The 21,902-nt window shown below is 50.2% G+C and overlaps 2 protein-coding genes across 10 annotated transcripts in view; one reads left to right on the plus strand and one right to left on the minus strand.

Annotated features, from left to right (window-relative positions):
- Positions 1 to 3,366, minus strand: part of LOC310660858 (KAT8 regulatory NSL complex subunit 1-like) — a 47,918-nt gene extending 44,552 nt beyond the window's left edge. For 2 of the 5 annotated variants that reach the window (XM_083406267.1, XM_083406266.1), the window contains exons 1-2: positions 3,226 to 3,366; positions 2,653 to 2,684 (exon numbers count right to left, since the gene is read on the minus strand). In XM_083406267.1, the coding sequence (XP_083262393.1) occupies positions 2,653 to 2,684; positions 3,226 to 3,351 (158 nt within the window). In that variant the 5' untranslated portion in view covers positions 3,352 to 3,366. Of the gene's footprint in view, positions 1 to 2,652 lie in introns of all 5 variants that reach the window. The other 3 variants (XM_083406265.1, XM_083406264.1, XM_083406268.1) reach the window with 2 other exon arrangements.
- Positions 3,367 to 9,243: 5,877 nt separating this feature from the next.
- DHX30 (DExH-box helicase 30) overlaps positions 9,244 to 21,902 on the plus strand; it is a 28,928-nt gene continuing 16,269 nt past the window's right edge. For 2 of the 5 annotated variants that reach the window (XM_083406121.1, XM_083406122.1), the window contains exons 1-4: positions 9,244 to 9,299; positions 13,076 to 13,130; positions 20,494 to 20,624; positions 21,219 to 21,329. In XM_083406121.1, coding sequence (XP_083262247.1) covers positions 13,103 to 13,130; positions 20,494 to 20,624; positions 21,219 to 21,329 — 270 coding nt within the window. In that variant the 5' untranslated portion in view covers positions 9,244 to 9,299; positions 13,076 to 13,102. Of the gene's footprint in view, positions 9,300 to 13,075; positions 13,131 to 17,694; positions 17,919 to 19,948; positions 19,967 to 20,493; positions 20,625 to 21,218; positions 21,330 to 21,902 lie in introns of those variants that run through there. The other 3 variants (XM_083406120.1, XM_083406119.1, XM_083406118.1) reach the window with 3 other exon arrangements.

The following is a 21,902-nucleotide window of genomic DNA, read 5'->3' on the forward strand; positions in this document are numbered from 1 at the left end:
TTCGCTACCACACGATGTTGCAATTGCCACCAATTTGGATGGGTTTAAGAGAGGTTCGCGGTATATTACCTCTGGTATTGGAAACTATATGCCTCTGAATACCAGTTGCTGGAAATCACAAGTGGGGAGAGTGCTATGTCTTCATGCACTGCTTGCTGGCTTCCCACAAGCCTCTGAGAACAGGATGTTGGGCTAGATGGGGCTTTGGTTGGATCCAGCAGGGCTCTTAGGTTCTTATGCAACACAGAAGCTTGGCTTATACAGAGTCAGACCACTGGCCGATCTAGTTCAACATTGCCTATACTGAGCAAAGAAGATGGTCTACCACTGAGCTACTGCCAGTCCGTACTTCTGCTGCCATGGGAAGACTTTTAAAATCCTCAACACACTGGGGACTAAGAACCAAAAAGACCACCTTCTCTTTACATTATCCTGTAAACTCTGGTCATCAGCATCCCAGACACTCATATGCAGCAGAGCCTTTCCAGCTGTGATGCTAAGTCAACACTGTGGAATGTCCTCTCAAGGCAGGCCCACCTGGTAGAGTCTATAGCTTCAAACCAAATCTGGCTTTTTCCTGCCCATAATTTGTACTAGATTGATAACTGCAGCTGTGTTTTTTTAATTTTATTTTATGGTGCTTGTTGTTTGTTTATTAGCCACAAGTGTTAGTGGCCCCAGGCACTTGAACAAGAACGACCAACTTTCTTGAAAAACTTCAAAAAACTGAGGCAGGCAAGGTTCCATGCAAAGAGTTTTCCAATTCCTTCAAGAATGTGAACAAAGGAAATTTATCTGAAATACCCAGAAAATATTGTTCCTGCTTCCATTGGGGAAGGGAAGGGGAAAGAGGAGATTAAGAACCATAATGCCAATATTTCACTTTTTTAAAAACCTGAGATATGGTGCAAAATGTGCAGGGATTGGTGTTATTTTTTGTGACAACTAACCTGCTCACTAAGAGACGCTGGTGGCGCTGTGGTCTAAACCGCAGAGCCTAGGGCTTGCCAATCAAAAGGTCGGCAGTTCGAATCCCCGCCCGCTGCTGGTCCCAGCTCCTGCCAACCTAGCAGTTCGAAAGCACGTCAAAGTGCAAGTAGATAAATAGGTACCACTCCGGCGGGAAGGTAAACAGCGTTTCCGTGTGCTGCTCTGGTTCACCAGAAGCGGCTTAGTCATGCTGGCCACATGACCCGGAAGCTGTACGCCAGCTCCCTCGGTCAATAAAGCAAGATGAGCGCCGCAACACCAGAGTCGTCCGCGACTGGATCTAACGGTCAGGGGTTCCTTTACCTTTACCTAACCTGCTCACTGCTACACTCTGGAAAAATTACTGCAGACACCCTGATTGTTAAGGCAGAGGTTTCCTATGTAACCTAGGCTATCCCTCAAATCTTGTTCTCTGAAGGCAGGAGCTGCATATTCTGGGTAATAACCTCAGATAATATATATTACCTCCGACACTACTAGTCTGTAGTGACATGCAGCATATTGTCTTTCACCTTCAGTTTCATTGTTTCCAAAGAACGAACAGAACCAATACTCTTTCACAAAGCTTGCTGCAAGGATGACTTAGACCTTTTCACCATGTGGGAACTGCTTCCCAATCCTAAGAAACAACAGCAAGTGCCATGTGACTATTGTGCTATTTCTCATGCCAATGTTGCCTTGTCTCTCAAAACAAACGATTCAGTTGGCATTGGAAATAACTGCATCATTTGCTTGGCCCACATAATTGTCTATTTCAATCTTGTCATCTTGCTCAGTTGTTGTTTTTCCCCACCAGCTTTTGTTTCTAGCTTTTTCCCCACCAGCTTTTGTTTCTGTTTTTCTTGTTAGTCACTCAAGCAGCATTCGGGAAGGAAAGCACAGTACAGACAATAACAAAAAAAATATATTTTTTTTAACAAAGAAGTCTCCTACAGACATTACCAAAGCAACCTGACACTCAGCCACAAAAGGAGTGATCGTAATTAAGGACCAGCTCTAAGTTCCTTACCTGCATACAGGTCAAAGCTGCCACTGAGCCAACAGATTCATTCTTTCTTACCCCGCCCCTTACACCAAGTAGCTCAAGGCATGGCATTTCGTTGCTCCATTTTATCCACACAACAACCCTGCTTCTTTAGTTCAGGCATGACTCACCCATGGTTACCCGGTTAACTTCACATCTGAGGGGGAATTTGAACCAGGGCCTTCCCCATCCTTGTCTGATAATGTTAAGTGGTATACAGCCCTGTGCCGCCTTTAAACATTCCGGGGGTGGCCTGAGTTCGACTCCTACCCCTTCTGTCCACGTGGAAACCACTACTTACTGCGGTAGCATCCCAAGCACATGGCGCCTTCAACCCGCGATCCACACACCATATGGCCACGACATCTCCCACAACTGGCCAGAAATGCAGGGAAAGAGGGAGGCGTTGCGCAAGAGTTGCCTCAGCCCTTGGCCAGAGACTTCTGGCGCGAGGAACGAACTAGGCGCAGCCCCAAAGGGAGCTGCTCGGGCTCCCCATCTGGGCAACGGGAAGCAAGACGGCCTACCTCACGGGGTTGCTGTGAGGAGGAAGCCCCCTTGGGAAACGAGGAAGTTGGAGCGGGCGCCTTCTGCTTCCTCCAAGGCCGCCTCCCCTCCCGCCTCCCCGGGCAACTCACCCCACGTTGGCGGGGCGCTCCGTCGGCGGCGGCTCGGCGCTCTCGCTGTCCGAGGCCGAGGAGCAGGAGGAGGCCGAGGACGACGACGACCCCGAGGAAGCGGACGAGGCCGAGCAGGCGCTGGCGCTGTCGGTGGCGTCCGAGTCGCAGGCGCGCTGGGCGGCGCGGAGGCGGGCGGTGGCGGAGGCGGCCAGCTGCCGCAGCTCCGGGCCCAGCGCGGGAGGAGGCGGCGGAGAAGGCGCCTCGGAGCCCGTCCGCCCGGCCACGCTCCGCGCCAGCCCGGCCAGCTGCTGCCGGACGTGCCGCTCCACCTGCCGGGCCTGCAGCGCCCGCAGGCGGCGGCACAGGCTCCGCGCCCGGCCCCACAGAGAGGCCTGCCGGGCCCGCGCTTCCGCCTGGCGCTGCCGCCGACTCTGCGGCCGCCACGGCGGGCCGCTCGCCTCAGGCGCAGCCGCCGCCGCCGCCGCCATGGCGGGCCCGGTCGCAGCAGCAGCAGCAGCCGCCGTCGCCATGAAGGGAGCCGTCGCCTCGGGGCAGGCCGCTCCGCCTCAGCAGCCGCCGCCTCCTCAGCGCCTCAGGGCGGTCCGGGACTCTCCATGGACTCCCGGCCGGGACAATACGAGCTCGCCCGAGACGGCGCGCGCGCGCCCGGCCCAGATATTTCCCTCCCAGCCCGCGCCTCAGCCGCGGCGCACGCATGCGCGCAAGAGCGGGCCGTCGCAGCAAGGCTCCCTCCTCTCTCTCGAGCGCGCGCGCGCGCCAAACACTCGGCGAAAACCTCGAGCGGCTGACAGAGCGCGGCCGCCGCGGCCGATAGAGGGCGGTCGCCGCCGTCTGCGCCTGCGCCTCGCAGACTCTTTCCCCCCCCACCACACCTCGCCATCTTGTTACCACGTGAGCACTGGGCGTCGCTACTGCTCATGCGCCAACGCGCGACCCTCCGAGGCCGGAGCAGGTGGGGGGAAGCTGGAGGGAGACGCATGCGCACAACCGGGGCCGTGCGCGCCCAGCCTTAACCCAAGCGTCGCCAGCGGGCGCCTGCGCAGTAGCCGCCGCAGTTACCAATCAACGTCAATGCTGTTACAGTACTACGCGTCCTGAGCTGCATTCTCACGAGCATGTTTCCTAGTTCCAGGCGCGCCTGATTTCAAACCGCGGCTTAACAAAACACGCAGCTCCAGCGTCTCCCAGGTGTTGCACAACAGGCAGGGATTCAGCAGGTGGAGCCTTACCCCAGAAGCATTTCCTCCTGAATTTCTGAATATTATGCATCTGCCAATAAAATGAAAAATGGCTCTGCAGCTCAAAGGGGGACCTTATCAATATTTTAACCAACCAAACAAGACATATTAGAATCATAGAATTCATACTTTATCCATTATGTTAATGTAACCCAACCACCTGCAATGCAGAAATATTTTGCCCAATTCAGGGCTCCAACCCAAAACCCAGAAAACAAGTCTCGAGGCTCTACAGACTGAGCTATCCCAGCAGAAAGAGACAGGCATATCAAAGCCTGGAAACCAACCCAAACATTCAAGCTTTAAGCAAGCTCTTTTTTACAGAATACACAGTAGAATGGGAGAGTTATTGCAGAAAATACATTAATTTTACCCCTGAATACTTGCTTCACTTGTGGGCCTCTTACCCCTTTTTCAAAAAGACCCAGTGCCTGGACAACCTTCTACTGCTTTTTAAATGGCAAGGTGTTACACGGACCCAAGAAGCTGCCAACTGCTGACTACAGCATTCAAAGGCTTTTCTTTCTCAGTCTTTACACTCATGTTTAACGCATTAGAAAATGAGGTTAATGGCAGATACCCTGTCCTCATCTCTCAGGTTACAGGGACAAGCTGAAACAACTTTTATATTTCCAGGAGGGGAAAAGAAGCAAGGTTAGAAGTTAAAGAATACAGTATACAATTTTTCATCTACATACTCAAGCCAAGTGCTTGCCTGTATTCAGGAAAAACCACATTCGTCAGAGACTCCCTCTATACACACATACTAACCAAATTGAACTCAGAGAGTTTTGGAATCACTGCCATAGCATATATCTGTACGAAGGGCAATATGCAAACCTCGTGCTCATAAAAAATAAAAACATTACAATGTGATCTTAAGCACTGTTACTTGGAGGAAAGTTCAACTGAATTCTGTGAATCTTACTCCCTGCAAAAACCGGTTAGAACTGCAGCCTTAGCCTTTAATATACTACAAAATTCAAAGGTTTTCCAAGCACCAAGAGCTCCTGTGGCACAGTGGGCGGTGTGGTAGTCTAGGCCCTTCAAGACCAGGGTTCAAATCCATCCTCAGCTATGAAGCTCACTGAATGAGCTTGAACCTCTCACCTTGTCTCAGCCTAACCTTTCTAGGGAGTGTTGCTGTGAGGACAGAATGGAGAGGAACAGGAAGGGAAAGGTACAATATTAAGATACAAGGTAAGTCCCATTTCTACAAATTTTGAAAACAATTTAAATGCTACTGGTTAGCATTTATTAACTATGCATAGCAAAGCAGCAACTAATACTCAGCACGAAGTATATAAGCATGGTGCATTGCCTGCACTCATTTATATTGTAATAGTATGAATAACTTTTCAAAAATCCTGAAATGTGGCAGAAAAACAAGAATGTGGCTCCCAAGAGTGCTTCATCGGGCCCCTTTTCCCCTCACTTTTAAGTACAGTGGTACCTCGGGATGCGAACGGGATCCGTTCCGAAGCCCCGTTCACATCCCGAACGGAACGCAAGACGTGATGGCGCATCTGCGCGGGTTGTGTTTCGCCGCTTCCACGCATGCGCGTAACGTCATTTTGAGTGTCTGCGCGCGCGTGAGCGGCGAAACATGCTCCGTTACTTCCAGGTTGCCGCGGAGCGCAACTCAAACGCACTCAACCCGAAGCACATTCAACTTGAAGTATGACTGTAGATATAACAAGTTATATTCTGGCAGGCATTTCTGGTGGAGGCCTCAAAACAATATGTTGCTATATTGCTGCGGTTTGCTGGCGTATATAATATGGTTACTGTTTTGTTCCCATTATTGTTATTTTCCGGTTGTATTTTAGTTTGTTTGGTTGTTGTAACTTTTTAAAATAAGAAAACCTGTTTCAAATTAAGATTCCTGCAAACTTCACACATGCTGATGAAATTAAAAATGAAGAATGTTCATTAGCACTGAGTGGAGTTTGCATGTTTCTCACTTAAATAAGTCTTGCTGCTTTGCCACACTCCTCTTCACACATCTCTCATTGTAACAGATATACGGTAAGCAGGAACTGAAATCCACAACAAAATACTCACAGAAGAGGTATTCCAATTGCAGCAAAGTGTTGACCATTACCATGCCTACAACCTAAAGCTCCAATTTGCTCATATCAGGCTATCTGAAGGACTGCATCCTCTCATACGAATCTGCCCAAACTCTGAAACCTGCTTGCTTGGCACTAACTTCCCTTGAACTCAATGGATTTCTGAGTAAACATGCATAGTGATGGGCTGTACGAATGCATGCCAAGACCGTTAGGGAGACCTCTGGGCAGGGTCTGGTAGCGGGCAAAGTTACTCAGCTGCCTTCCCAACTATGGGCATGGCAGCCAGTTCCTGAGAGGTGGGGAGGAGAGTTCAGCACAGTGCAGGCACAATAGCAGGCGCATCAGATTGGCCTGTGCCGCCGCCACCACACTCACCCCACACTGAGCTTCCTGGGCTTCTCAATCACCGAAAGTGATGCTCAGCATTGGGAAGGCACATGAGCCTCGCTGCCCTGCAGCAGCAGTACTAAAAGGAGAAAGTGAAGAACCACCACGGGGCAGTAGATTTTGCTCTCTACTGCTCCTTTGCGGTGTCTGTCTGTCTGTTCATTCTGGACGCACGTTGCAGCTTGAATACATTATTTTGGTATGATTTATAAAGGGATGGGTAGCTCCAAAGGGAGTGAAAGAAAAGGGTATCCTGCCTTTGGTCTCTCCTTCAGGATGTGACGAGAGGGAGGGCACTTCCCATGGGTGACTGACTGAGGATAGGCTTGATAATAGCTGAGATATTAGAACTTGGCCAGGGTGAGGGTGGAAATGCCAATTAAAGTGGCTTCTAAGTGAGAAGGGGAACGCTGGGAAGCTGTGTCCACGGAAAAGGCATGAATGCAGCTCAATACAGTGGTACCGGGTTACATACGCTTCAGGTTACATACGCTTCAGGTTACAGACTCCGCTAACCCAGAAATAGTACCTCGGGTTAAGAACTTTGCTTCAGGATGAGAACAGAAATCGTGCTCTGGCGGCACAGCAGCAGCAGGAGGCCCCATTAGCTAAAGTGGTGCTTCAGGTTAAGAACAGTTTCAGGTTAAGAACGGACCTCCGGAACGAATTAAGTACTTAACCCGAGGTACCACTGTAGAGTTCATGATGTGGCTGATGGGTATTTGGTGTTTGTGTCACTTTATAGTATTGATTTACCATGCATTTTTATTTTAACTTTGCTTTGTATTACAGTGGTACCTTGGTTAAAGAACAGCTTAGTTTTTGAACAACTTGGATTAAGAACGCTGCAAAACTGGAAGTAGGTGTTTGTGAACTTTGCCTTGGAAGCAGAACATGTTCCACTTCCTGACGAGTGTGTTCCATTTGTAAATTGAGTCCCCCGCTGCTATGGGAAAGCATGCCTTGGTTTAAGAATGCTTTGGTTTAACAACGGAGTGCCGAGGTCCCGGGTTTTGGCACAAAAAAAAAAAAAAAAAACAACGGAGTGCCGAAACGGATTAAGTTTGTAAACCAAGGTACCACTGTAGAATGTTGTTCACCACATTGCGGGACTTTGAGCCAAAAAGCTCTATAGAAATAAACCATAGCATGTGACGTAGAAGGCATTCCTGTGAGAGGCTTAATATTCTTAAGGATTCTTACCGTCATGTTACTCCCCTTTCTGACCCGTCCATTTCTGAAGGTCTGGAAGAATTGCGGCACTGCACTGCAATCCAGGACGAAGCCATCAAAACAAGCTCCTCCAACTTCAGGTGCATGTTTAATCTGGGGGGAAAGTGATTCCAGGGTTTGAAAGAAATGCACAGAACCATAATTTTTCTCAGGACCAATAAATATATAAAGAAAGTTGTTAGGACCATAGAAGGACCATAATTTAATTAAAGCCATGGAAAATCCTGAGCTCAAAGAAAGAAGGATGCACAGCAAACATTTCAACACGAGCCAGTTCCAGAGTTTGACTCAGCACTGTGTACAGTACTTCTTTTTATGTTTCCTGAACCTTCCAACATACACCTGAACTGGCTGTAACAGTGTTCGAGCGTTAAATGTTACTGCTTATCTTCATGCCAGTAAGGGGAATTTGTTTATTTGTTTGTTTGATACAATTCATATGCTGCTTGATTGTATAAAAAAAATTGCTTCAGCTCAAAGTGGTTTATGCAAACATAAAACAATAAAAACGGGGGGTGGGGTGGGGGAATTGCAGCTATATTTTGCAACATAAAAAACGCTAAAATACGAAAACAGATTCGAGCCGATCGACCTGCTAAATTTCTGCCTGCCAGACTGCTGAGAGAGACAGGGTGGCGTCGGAAGAGCGTCGGGCCCTTGGGACCTGAGACGGGCGAGGGTTCAACACCCAACTCAGCCCTTACCTGCAACCTTCTCTCCGCCTCAGCCTACCTCACAGGGTGGCTGTTGTTGCTGCTGTGGGGGCTATTACTACCAGACTTCTATTTCATTTTATTACTACCAGGCTTTTAGAAGACATCTGAAGGCAGCCCTGTTTAGGGAAGCTTTTAATGTTTGATGTATTACAGTATTTTAATATTTTTTGGAAGCCGCCCAGAGTGGCTGGGGAAGCCCAGGAAGATGGGCGGGGTATAAATAAAATATTATTATTATTATTATTATTACTTTTTTAAAAAAAAACGAGGTGGGGGAGGGGGGCCAACCCACGCTCGCCGCCTCGCGCTCCTTGGGGAAGGGGGGAGGATATAAAGCGAAATAAATAAATAAAGGAGCAGGGAAAAGAAAGAGGAAAAGAGAAGCAGGCTGCAGCCCGGCAGGTGAAGCCCAGACAGTGGTAGGCGGGGGGGGGGGAGGTGATAGAGCGGAGGGACTGAGGGGAGGCGAGTCCCGGGGGAAGGAGAAGGGGCGCCTCACTCACTCACTCACTCACCGGCAGAGGCCCGGAGGCGGCACCGGCCTCCTCCTCCTCCTCCTCCTCCTCTCTCTCTCCGGGCCTGCCCGTCACCTTCCGCCTTTCCCCTCCAAGCCCCGCCCCCCGCCGCCTCCCATTGGCGTGCTCCGTTGCCTTGGAGAGACGCGAGCGCCCTCCTCTCGCCCCTCCCCGCCGAAAGCCCCGGCTGCGCTTCCTTCCTTCCTCCTCGTCTCCGCTTCCGCTCAGGGACCGGAAGCCGTATCGGCGGCGCCGCGCGGGGCCTGCCGGGAGCCGTAGTCCCGGCGCCCTGAGAGGGAAAAGAGCGAGCCGGCCGGCCAGTGAGGGAAACCAGCGACCCACCCACCCGCCGCCTCTCGCCACCTTCGCCCGCTCGCCCGCCCGCCCGTTCCGCGCAGCCGCCGCGGCCTCGCGCTCCTCCTCCTCCTCCTCCTCGCCCGCCCCTCGGCCAGAGCGGCGAAGAGCAGCGGCGCGAAGGAGGTCGGTGGCCCGTGAGGGAGGAGGGAGAAAGAAGGAGAATAGGCGGCGGCGGCGGCGGCGGCGAAGAGGGAAGGAAAGGAGCGGGCGCCGCCGCCGCCGCCGCCCGTCAGGGAGGGAGGGAGAGGCGGACGCAGCTGCCGTGAGGCGCTTCGAAGCGGGGGGGGGGGGAGATAAATGGGAGGAGCGGGGTGCGCAGAGGAGAGGGGGGGCTGTGAAGGGGGGAGGGGGCGAATTAGGGGGGAGGGGTTGGATGGGGCGGGGGGGAGCAGGCCGTGGGGGGGCGAGGGGGACCGGTGAATGTCGGGGTGGGCGTGGAGAAGAGATGCTTCTTTGGGGGGGGGGGATGAGAGAAAGAGAATCCGCACGAAGGATGGTTTTTTGGGGGGGGGGTTCAGTGACAGGTGTTTGGTCCTGCAATGGGACGACTTGCCGTTTGCTTGCAAGCTGGTGCTTTCTCCGTTTTTCCTCCTCGCAACGACAACCCCGTGAGGTAGGCCAGGCGGAGAGGCAGCCGCTTAGCCCTCAGGGAGCTTCGAGGCCGGATCCTGCTCCTCCTGGGCCTCCTGGTCTGGGATGCCACGCTTGGGAGAGGTGGCCAGGCTCTGGATGGATCAGAGGAGGTCTGGGGGGCTTGGTCTGGGGAGAGGGGCCCTCAGGATGGGAGCGCTGTAGGTGTGTCTGGCGAAGGGATGTTGGCGAGTCTGGCATGGCGATGGAGGTAATCCTAAGAATTGGACCCCGGGGTCTGGAGACAGTGGCTTGGCTAGTGATGGAGGCGAGGTGATGTTGGAAAGCTGTGCAGAACCGAAAGAGTGAGAGTAGGGTTGGTGGTCCTGATGCTGAGGGTGACAAAGGGATGTCTTCAGATCTGATTTAACAGCATCAGAGGTGGGGAAAGCCATGGTTCTGGTGGCAAGGGAGGGTGGTAGTTTGGCAAAAGTTAGTTTGGCAGCTGCGTGGATTTCAGTTGGTTCTTGGGAGTGTAAGATTTTCTGGATACTGGGTACTGCCTTCTGGAGCAGAATTCTGCTTAAGGCAGTACCCAGCCAGGTGCGTCCGGATGCTCATGAGCCTCAGTGTTGTTTGTAGTCACAATTCCTCTGGGTGTAAGAGGAACAGGTAGAAGGGTAACAGGAGGTAGTGCATCAGATCACAAGTAGGCATCGTTATAGGGGAAGAGAAGGGGAGTGAGGTTGCGTGGAATTGGGATGAAATTAGATTCCTTATTTTAACGCTGGAATAAAAGCTTGCAAGGGTCAAGTTGGTTTTGATGGCTGGCTGGTGCTGACGGGAGTTGTAGTCCAGAACATCTGGAGGGCACCAGGTTGGCAAAGGGAGCTGAGAAGCAGTTCTTGTTCTTGGAACATCAGTTGCAGGCAAGTTCAAGTTGGCAGCATGAGCTAGTCTACACTTCTTCTGTTGTAACAAACGGACTAGGAATGAATGGGACATGGACGGGGAGAGGCAGACTGGGATTAATAGCTGTTAAGAATATTCATCGGCAGAGCTCGCTTCTTGATTGATTGAATCAATGGAGAAAACCTAACTCTGGCATTGTGTGCCAAACATCCCAGCCTAAACAAGTGTCTTCAGAATAACTTTGAAGTAGGCTAGGCTGAGATGCGTAGTGACTTGCCCAAAGCTGCACCATGCTCTAGGTTTAGCAAGGATTTGAACTTGGACACCACCATCAGTCCCTAATCCACAGTTATTAGCACTAGTCTCTGTTTTATGCCTTTTTGGGGGTGTTCGCTCTCTATGTATAAAAAAAAATGTAGTAATCGCATACTAAACCTGGAGTAGCTATGATGGGGAAACTGTGAGACAGCTGGCACAATGTTCTTCACTGCATGGCTCTTGAACAACAGTTGTTTTTAAGTGCCCAGCATGTCCTGGGAATGTGTGGGCTTGACTCTGCATCGGCTCTTGGATGGGTTTGCAATGACAAAAGGGTGACATAGAAGAGGGCATTTCAGTGGGTACAGGGTTTTTATGCCTGCATGGCGGCTCTCACCTGCCAAAACTCTTAAATGTCACTGGGACTGGTACATCCTTTGCCTCCACTGATACTGTGATGATCCTGGAAAACATATCTTTTATTTGACTGTTGTATGTGGGAACTCTCAGTGGACCTCCATGTGGTCAGCCTTCCTTGAGCATTATGAGAAAAAACTGAATGGACTAAATGTTGCCCAAACTTGCCCATGTCCTTCTGACCCTCCCAAGCAAAGTCCCAAATTGCCATGCCTGTCTTTGGTTATGGAGAACAGCCAGTAGGGATGCTGGCTTCTTTGTCAGCCTCTGCTCTGGGCCTTTAATAGTGAGTTGATGACGAAGATATTAACACAGGGACTCCAACTCTCATCAGCCCCAGACAGCATGGCTAGTGGTGAGGGATGATGAGAGTTGTAGTCCAGCAAACGTCTGGTGGGCACCATTCTGGCAACCCCCCTGTTTTCAGGTGGCACTGTTTTTTTATCTTGGTATGTCTTAAAAGGCTTCCTCTGCTGGTTTCCTAAAAGTAAAGCTGCAGTTAAAAGTAGAAGAGCAGTCAGGTCAGCCTGGCTTTTTTCAGGTCAGTTGTGATCCCTGCAGCTCCTAAAGTCTTTGAATCATTAAGAATGTCTCTTGGGAATATCATGAGGATTTTTTAATCCCTTTGGTTACACTGAATCTTCTTTCATCCTGATAATCAGCACCACTGGTTAGGACCAAACTGTGCTGCTTGGCTTTTCAAACTGTAAATAGCAGCTGGGGTGGAGTCAGAACCACAGCAAAGTGGGGAGGTGGGTTTAACATTTTCCTTACACTGAGATACTGCTCTTTCCCCCAAAGTTTTCTTTAGCACCAACTAGGAACTTGGGAGGGATTTTCATGGGTACAGATGGGGGATGAGGTTACCAAACACATACGCACTGCTGCTTCTAGTTAAAGTTCTAAAAGGGAAATGTGTCACCAAGTTAAACATTTGTGTGTGTTTTTTAATGTGGAGCTTTGCACTTGGGATGGGGCATGGCTGAGTAGTTGGACAAAAAAGATCCCAGCATCAACCCCCAACATCTCCTTCTTTAAAGGATCTCTGTAATGAGGAGAGGGAAGTCCACTAGGAATTGAGATGTATGTGCTGAGATGATGGCGTCCTTGGGATCCTGCAATTTTGAAAAGACTGGTTTCATAGAAAAACCTCCTCCCAGAAGTTGGTTGAAAGGAAGCTGACAAACCCCAGCCAATAAGCCTTACTACATGTGATCCTGAGGCATTTGGCTTCCTATCTCTCTCAGAAACACAATATTTACATACAAGTTCTGGTTGGACGGTTGCTTAAAATTTTAGTTACAGGTAGGTAGCCGTGTTGGTCTGCTGCAGTCGAAACAAAATACCAATTAAGTTTGTTTTTGGTATGAGCTTTTGTGTGCATGCACACTTCTTCAGATACAGTGGTACCTCAGGTTAAGTACTTAATTCATTCCTGAGGTCCATTCTTAATCTGAAACTGTTCTTAACCTGAAGCACCACTTTAGCTAATGGGGCCTCCCACTGCTGCGCCGCCGGAGTACAATTTCTGTTCTCATCCTGAAGCAAAGTTCTTAACCCGAGGTACTATTTCTGGGTTAGCAGAGTCTGTAACCTGAAGCGTATGTAACCCGAGGTGCCACTGTACTTGGTTGGTCTCTAAGGTGCTACTGGAAGGATTTTTTTTCGTTTTGCTTAAAATTGGTTAGGCTCTCCTTGATACATTTCATCTCTCCTATCTCTCCTCCCTCTTGTTTTTCCAGGAACTGGACCATTTCGCTCTGCCAGAGATGTTCTCCCTGAATTCATGTAGAAGAGGTAAGAAGGTAGCTGGCCGGAATGGGGTGGGTCATGGAGGAATCACTATTTTTGATGACTAGGGGGGAAAGCTCTAGAACTGGTTCTCTTCTCAGTCACACCAGACCTTTGTGAGACTTGAGCTTCCCCCTGTGGCAGGGAATGAAATTTCCAGTCACTTTCTATTCACACTGGCTTCAGGTCCTCCTGCTGAGCTTCTGGCAGGGATGGGGAGTCCAGTGCCCTCCAGATATTGTTGAACTACAACTTCCAGAAGCCAGTATGGCCAATGTTCAGCGATGGTGGGAGTCTGAATCCAGCAACATCTGAAGAGCTTTAGGTTCCTCATCTTTGGCTTACAGCATTGGCTAGGACGTATTCAGACGTACTACCTAGAAAATGAGAAAGAAGTTGTGGGTCATTGTTGAGCTGAAAATCATCTCATGCCTTTGGCTATGAATTGGTCCATGATCCCAGGTGCGTTTTGCAGATGTTACATCAAGGCTCATTTCAACCAGGCACAACCAAAACATTGGTTACTGAAGCTGCCCATGAGCATGTCATTGGCCTCTAGCTAATAATGACAAACATTCAACGATTCACATCTTTGCAGATCTCCAGTAGCTATTTCGATGGTGACCCTTTCCCTCTCTGCAATGATGCGGGTGGCATTCAACTGTCATGGCTTACTGTATATAGATCTCACATACCCTGCAAACCCAGTTTTCTGTCCATTCTAGCCTTTCCGTTGGTTATCCACATTAGATTAGGCTTTGGTGTGCCTCACCCCCAATCCAATTTGAAATAGGAACGTTCCCCCTTTTTAAACCTCATATATCCCTTTTTCTTAGTTGTGCTGCTTTGCACCACCTTAGTGAGACTGCTGTCCTTGGTGTTGACAACATCTGTTCTCATCTTCTATCATGTTGTCTCTTTCCTCTTTTCCCTAACCAAACTCTCCATTTAGCTCATTACTAGTTTTCCACGTTAGTTGCTCCAGCCATCCGCCATCCTTGTTGTTCTTTCTGAGCTCCTGGCCGTTGATTTTAAAACGAGGTGCTCATGCAGGAATAAAGAATTCCTGGGATTGGCTGAAAGAGAGATGTGATTACTGTGTCCGCCCGGTGAAGTACTCTTATCACCTTTGAAGCCCTTTGGCATAAAGACCCGGCAAATTCTCATCACCAAGAGCAATGCATTCAAGGATTCTTTTCCTAAACGCACACTTGGCTCACTTGTCAGGTGAGTTGGCACGATGATGTCATTGGCAGTGGCCGAATCAACTGCAGAACTTGAAAAAGAGACCCCAAGCAGGGCAGGAGTCCTCAGAATAAGGCTAGTGGTTTGTCATGGACTCCATGGTGGTCCTGTGATGGGAGAGGAACACAGCAAAATTACCTTCCTGTCTGCATCAGAAAGACTCAACCATGGCTGGTTCCTTTGAGACAAGAGTGGCAAGTTATGCCTTTAGCCTGACCTGGCGAGCTGCAGGACAAAATGTAGAAATTAAATGCTGTTAAATGCTTTTATGTTGCTTAATAAAAAGTTTTGTGACTTCAAATAAGGAGACGGTTGACTTTTGGCATCTTTCCTACACGTTGCGTGCTCAGAGCTGCAAGATTTTGTATAGCTGTCCGTGACAAACCACTAGCCAGACTCGTGTAGATGGTTGTCCATCATCTCACCTTTCTCCTTCAGCTCTCTGTTACTGTGCTCTAGCTCCCTCCTCTTCCTGTCAAAGATGGGGTTGCAGCTGCTATTCCTTTCACTGCTGTGTTTTACATACCTGGTTCCTTTCTCTAGAAATACTGTGGAGAGGGGGGAATCCTATTGGTCCATCCTTCCAACCCTGACAGCTGATCCATTCCATGTCCACGGCCTGCTCCCTCCCACTTCTCTCCCTCATATGCCATATTTCTTTAGCCTCACTCTTTGCTCTGCCTCCTTCCACAGACGCAGTTGCCCTCCTTACGTAATCCCTCAGGGATAGACCCACCATCTCTTCTCCTGCCCCTAGCAACCACCTGCTTTGGGAAACTCTCTCACTCCTGCCCATTAGCCTTTCCTTCAGTTGTTAGGCTGGGAGAAAGGGATTCGTTTGCTAGTGTGTGTGGTTGCCGCTGCCACCAAAGTACCTTTTTATGGTGTCTGCGGTAAGCAGAAAAGTTCCTCTTTCATTTGTTACTAGGAGCACTAAGGTATAAACTGCCCCCCGTTTCCCAGAGTTGTCAACCTTTTATTAGGGAGGACGGGGCTGGGGGAGGCAGGCAGTGGCTGGAGGGCGGGGAAGAGGCGGAGGCTGGACACGGCGCCTCCCAATTCAGCTGGACACTTTGTGATGTGGTGGCCATGGCAGACAGAGGCTCCAGGCGCGGTGCTGCTTGGGCGTGGCATGGCGGGCGAGGGTGGCGAGCTGATGCCTGGAGGCCTCCACCTCTTCCCTGGCACCCTCCAGAACTTGGTGCCACTAGCCTCTGTGGGTAAGACGCCCCTGCTGGCAGCGTTAACCTGCTCCCCCAACCACATTTATTTGAAATCCAATTAAAGCTATTTAGTTAATTTAACAAAATTGATGCGCTTGATCCAGTGATACCAGCTTTTCAATGTCTAATTGTCACTGACACCCCTCGCCTCCTAGTGCCCCCTCCCTAGGTAATCCCTAGGTGTGTCCCCTCCTTTCCATTCCTGTGCAGTAAGGAGAAAGGTGTCTGGCTGCATAAGAAGCCACCTTGTGACTACCCTAAAGCACTGGAATTCCTTGTGACTGCTCCCCCGTGCTACTTTTCCAGACTCCCACTTGTGTATTTCAACAAAACTCTGTGTTGGTTCTTCTCCCTTCATGTGTGTTACACATAGCATTGTGTTCTTGTGCTGCGCACTTTGATGTGATACCTTATAATCAGCTTGTGTGACTACAGTGGCACGGACTTCAGCATAGCCTTGCACCCACCAGAGCAAGAGTGTGGTCATGACCCTGCCCTCCAATCCTTGCCCAGTAGGCAGTTGTCTGCTTCTCTCTGTCTGCAGGCTTCTTGCACCGGGGTGGGACTTGATTTCCATATGTTGGCATTATTATACGAACTTAGTCATTAGCTTGACAAATAGCAGAACAGTGCATTGAGGCCATGTTAAGGTTGGGAAGCCTACATTCTTACATGTTACATTACCCTTGGATATGATAGGAGTTACTGTGTGTCATAAGGCGCATTGTTCAAGCTTCCTTGGGGGGGGGGGAGGGTTGTCTTCATTACGGGTTTAATAGGCACACAGCAGGTAAGTTCAACTGGGCCATGGTCTCTTCATGTCTCCCTGCTTGGAAGAGCTGCTTGTGTACCCGTTTATAATTTTTTTGCAAAGCACCGGCTCTTTATTTTAAACCAGTTTTTTTGTCTTATGAGCCAATCCTGTGAACTTTTGCTCTAGCAATGAAGCATTTTGGACCAAGGACAGTTTCCACTGGATCAGTACCACCTTGCTTCTTGAAGCAAAGCTGTAGCATTCTGAGTTTTCCTGGGCTGCTTTGCAAGCCCCAGCATCATTTGCTCCGTGCTGCTTTGATTACAAGGCAGCAGCTCTGTGGACAGCCAATACATCAAGAAAACGGGCAGGCTTTGGCAGAGGCCGTATGTTCACAGAACTGTTGACCCACATTCAGCCTGTTCCTGCGGATCCAACCATGCCAGCAGAGCGGCAGCCATCTGAATTCTTGTACCTCTGCTGGCCTCTCTTGACAACCTTTGTTTCTTTTGTCTTTTTGAAAGCCCTGGCTATCTAAAGTGGTTGTGATCTGTGCAGTTTTTGAAAGAAAACCACGAGGCTTCCAGTTCCCTTCGGAGCAACACTTATGTTGTCATTTCAATAGCATAACGGGTGTTTTAAGATCCTACAGGCCTGGAAAATTAGGGGGCTTAACCTTTTAGGCTGCAGGTATTGCAGCCCATTATGATGAGGACAGGGACGCGGGTGGCCCTGTGGGTTAAACCACAGAGCCTAGGGCTTGCCGATCAGAAGGTTGGCGGTTTGAATCCCTGCGACGGGGTGAGCTCCCATTGCTCGGTCCCTGCTCCTGCCAACCTAGCCGTTTGAAAGTGCAAGTAGATAAATAGGTACCACTCCAGCGGGAAGGTAAACGGCGTTTCCATGCGCTGCTCTGGTTCGCCAGAAGTGGCTTAGTCATGCTGGCCACATGACCCGGAAGCTGTACGCCGGCTCCCTCGGCCAATAAAGTGAGATGAGCGCCGCAACCCCAGAGTTGGCCACGACTGGACCTAATGGTCAGGGGTCCCTTTACCTTTACTATGATGAGGACACCCACAAATAAGCCAGGAGAGTGGGGTGAAGGCAGAGGTGAGGCTTGCTGGGCCCACCAAAGCCGCTCCTCAGCTCTTTGCCTAAATCCGAGGGGGCAGCGAGCACCTTTCCCCTGGCTCCGGAGAAGAGGGTCGGGGCTGGGGTCTTGCTGCTGGGTTGAGTCTGCCTGCCTGCCTTTGTGGCCTCGCTGCGCTTCACCCCGGCGCCCTCCAGGGGGCGCGCCGCGGCAGGCGGAGGCGCCCCTCTGGGCTTTGTGCGCGTGCGCCCCGCTCCTGCGTCGCAGCCGGCGTGCGAGCGTGCCTCCTTCCAAGATGGCGGCGTCCAGCCGGCTCCTGCAGATGCTGCTCGACGGCGCCGCGGGGCCGCTGTGGCGAGCGCAGCCCACGCTGCGTCGCTCGTTGCGGAGGGGCCTGTGCGAGCGCGCGGCCGGCGCGGAGCAGGCGCAGCAGGCGGAGGACGACGACGACGGAGGCGCCGACGGCGACATGGGCCGCCAAGGTGAGCCGGCGCCGCCGGTTGCTAGCTCGCCTTAGGCCGGGTGGCGGCGGTGGGACAGGGCAGCGGGCGGAGGGAGACTCTCCCCTCAATACCCGGCCTCACGGAAGCGGGGTGAGGGCTAGGGGCGAGGGGCATGAGACCCCCGCGCCGGTGCTCCTGCTGGCCTTCCTCCCCGGCCTTTTGAGGGCGCCTCTCCCGCGCGCGCGCCCGCGCTTGGAGACGAGGCGGCGCGCTTCTAACGGAGCTGGAGGCGGTCAAGGTCACGCGCCGCACGTGCTCGCATCCCCCCCTTCCCCCGGCAAGCGAGAAATGAACCTTAAGGGGGCGGGGGGGGCTTCGCTTCGGCTTCCTGAAGCATGCGTAGGCAAACTAAGGCCCGGGGGCCGGATCCGGCCCGCGGACGGTCAGGGAATCAGCGTGTTTTTGCATGAGTAGAATGTGTCCTTTTATTTAAAATGCATCTCTGGGTTATTTGTAGGGCCTGCCTGGTGTTTTTACATGCGTAGAATGTGTGCTATTTAAAATGCATCTCTGGGGTATTTGTGGGGCATAGGAATTCGTTCATTTTTTCTCTCCAAAATATGGTCCAGCCCCCCACAAGGTTTGAGGGACAGTGGTCCGGCCTACGGCTGAAAAAGGTTGCTGACCCCTGGCCTAAAGGAAGCGAGGAGTTTCCCTAGGCGTTAGGCCCACCCTAGAGGGTGATTTCACTTGCAGTCTGTTATAGAGCGCCCCCCCCCCCCGCGCGCGCGCGCATGGGGGGGGGGGGTCTGGCTCAAAAGAGCATCCCATAAGCAGGAAGCACTCTTGGACTTTAGGGGGGCGAGGAGGATCAGGAAGGTGAGCAGACTTTCAGCTGGTATTGTCTTTTACTGGGGCCTCTGAGCTCCAGAATTGGTTTTCAATGCCAAGTAACCTCCTAGAAGGCCAGGGTTGAAGCAATGGGATCTGTGCTACTGTTTAATTCACTCTGCTGCTTTGAGTAAATTTGATGCTGCGGTTTAGTGTGAAATCTTTGCAAATATTGGTTTAGCAGGTCTTTAGCAGCCCACCATTTCTCTTAAGAAAAAGGATGAGTCGGTGGCATGAGTAAGATGAGATTCTCTGCCACTACAGCACACCACTTCAAAGCCCAAAGTGCATTTTCAAATATAAAAAATGTTGGGCGTGTTGTGGTGATCTCTGTGGTTGTGTTGGTCCATAAGGGGAAACTCCAAAGTCCACAGTTGTGCAGAACGTTAATTATGATCAACCGACATGCCACAGAATTGTGGTGATCTCTGGAGTTCCCCAGAACTTTTTGTCGAGCAAGGAGGAATTAGGGGGAGGAGGAAACTTTTTATTTTAAAAAAACTACTAACATTAGATGGAGGCCAGTCTGTAAACTCTGTTCCAACCTGGTGATTGTAGGCTGATTCCAAGCCAGACTTTGGAGTTCTCAGAGATGGGGAGCAACTAATAATTGGAGCTTCGAAGCCCAATACATGACACTTTTTCTGACGTGTTCTACCGCCAGGTGATGGGCTGCTGGGTGCCTTGCAGGGTGGATGCAATTCCCCATCCTGATCTACAAGCTGACCTCTTGGCTACGCCGTCAATCTATGTATTTTTTGTACTTTTTATCCTTGTTCCCCTCACCACCTGCTTTGTACAACATTGTGCCTGATGAAGGCTTCTGGAGAGCTCAGAAGCTTCCCACACCTTTGTTGGTCCCAGCTGTGGATTTTGAAGGTTGTTCTCGTATTTAAACCTAAATTGTGTCCAATGATTGGTTTTCTATTGAGAACTTCCAAGTTGGGAAATGACCTGAAATGAATGGCCCCATTGCAGAATTCTTAGTGGGAAGTCTCTGTTCTTTGTCATGGTACCATATTTTATTTTTTAAAAACAAGAAAACCCATAAGCTTCTGTTTTCTGGGAGTTTATGGGGTTGGTGCTGAAGGTACCATAGGTGTATATCCATCTGTTTAAGCTCCACCTTCTCAAACCTTTTTTTATTCTGGATTTTTTCCTTCTTGCTTTCCTCTTAGATAGGACAATGCAAGGAGGTGAGTCAATTTCACTTTCACTTCTCCTTCGTTGGCAAGTCTAGCTGCTGCCATAGCCTCTGTGTGTGTGTGTGTGTGTGTGTGTGTAGGATTGATCTCTGTTATCTAGATATGGTTTCTATTGAGCTCTTATTGTATGAACACTTTAAAGATGTTTTTGCTGTCTTCAGCTCAAACATCTGAGCTAGCTAAACGCTTGTGCAAGGTGGTTTGAGCATGTGGAGTTCTCAAAGCAGAGGGCCAGTTGATGCAGTGCACCTTCCACCACACATCAAAAGCTCACTGCGCACCAGTGGTTTGTGTATATCAGCCCCCAAGAGCAGCTAGCCCTGGGAGTTTTGACAAGACACCTCTTTCCCGGTGTCTTGAATCCTGGTAAACGGACCTCAAGGCTGAGTCTGCTGTCCTCAACATTGGACATTGCTGACCTCACATGGATGACAGATGCATTGCATGATTCATTTGTCTTGTGAAGTGTTCTCAGTTTGACAGGAGGTTAATTCTCCCATCCCACAATTTTCTTTCAGATTCAAGAGATTTACTAAAGGAATTTCCCCAGCCTAAAAATTTGCTCAACAGCGTCATCGGAAGAGCTCTTGGCATTTCCCATGCAAGAGACAAGCTGGTGTATATCCACACCAATGGGCCACGGAAAAAGGTAAACTGTCTGAAGCACCTAAAGCAATGGATGGAAGTGGCAGGGAAGCAAGTTCTTGCTTAGTGTTCGAAACTCCCATTGTTCTAGGCACATATTGCAACAGGGAATTTCATTAGCGCGAGCAGTTTCTGAGCTCTGGGCGCAGAACTGTGCCTAAGATTTCAGATTAAAACTGCAGAGTGGAAGGAAAGAAGGACTTTTCTCTACTTCAAGCCACTCTCTGAAGACTTGAGAAGAGACCCTCTTAAGAATATTAGGGGGGTGGGCAGCGGAAGGACTAGGCCATGTGAACATAATATTTTAGCTCATTCATTTTCAGCTTGGTATTCTTGTTATTTAAAAAGCGTGCCTAGACATTCCGTTATTGCGCCCATGATCTCAGTTTAAGGTGCCATTTAGCTCCTAGCTTTGTGTGAGAGCTTCTTGTGGGCATAGGATTATGGGTGAAAATGTCTCTTAAGGTGAAGCGGCATGTGAGGAGAAGCTGGTGCTTGCTGTGCGGGCTGCTGTGCTCCGTTAAGAAGGCACAGGATGCTCAGAAGCGGCATATATGAGCAGTATGCCTGACCTCTTGCCTTCTTTGTCCTTCTGCAGAAAGTCACACTGCTCATCAAGTGGCCAAAGAACGTGGAAGTGGAAGGCTATGGGACCAAAAAGATCGACGCTGAGCGGCAGGCTGCAGCCGCTGCTTGCCAGCTCTTCAAGGTGAACGGGGGGGGTTGTTGTCAGGGGGGGTCATACTTCATTTCCTGTCCCTGTCAAAGAGCATCCTCTCACATGCTCAGGCCTCACCCTGTGGCCAATTCTTGCTTTCATTTTACCAGCAACGTCCTTATATATACACAGACAACTAGTATGATTCCAAAGACCACTAGGAAGACTTGCCCTCCGGCTGCAGGGGGTTCCCTGAACTTTTTCTGCCGCTTTGGGCCTTCCATCTCCAGAGCCAGGTAGTGGGTGGAGCTGTAGGATTAAATGGGCTTTTGAGAAGCGAGTTGCACTAGCCAGTTTTGGGTTTGCGTTCCTGTAATGGTAGCCGTCCCAAACATTGGGGGATCAGCAAGCTAGAAGTGGAGGAGTTAGATTAGAGGAAGGCAGAAGGGAAGTCTTGTTTCCCCACCAGTGCTTCAAATCACATTCAGTGAGCGACAGTTGCTGTCAAAAACTAAGTCAAGCTTCCATGCTGGTCATGCGTGTCAAAGGCACAAATCTCCATCATTATTATTATTATTACTATTACTATTACTATTATTATTATTATTATTACACCCTTCATCT

The sequence above is a fragment of the Podarcis tiliguerta genome (genome assembly GCF_965153285.1).
Source record: "Podarcis tiliguerta genome assembly, chromosome: 12".
Classification (NCBI taxonomy): domain Eukaryota; kingdom Metazoa; phylum Chordata; class Lepidosauria; order Squamata; family Lacertidae; genus Podarcis; species Podarcis tiliguerta.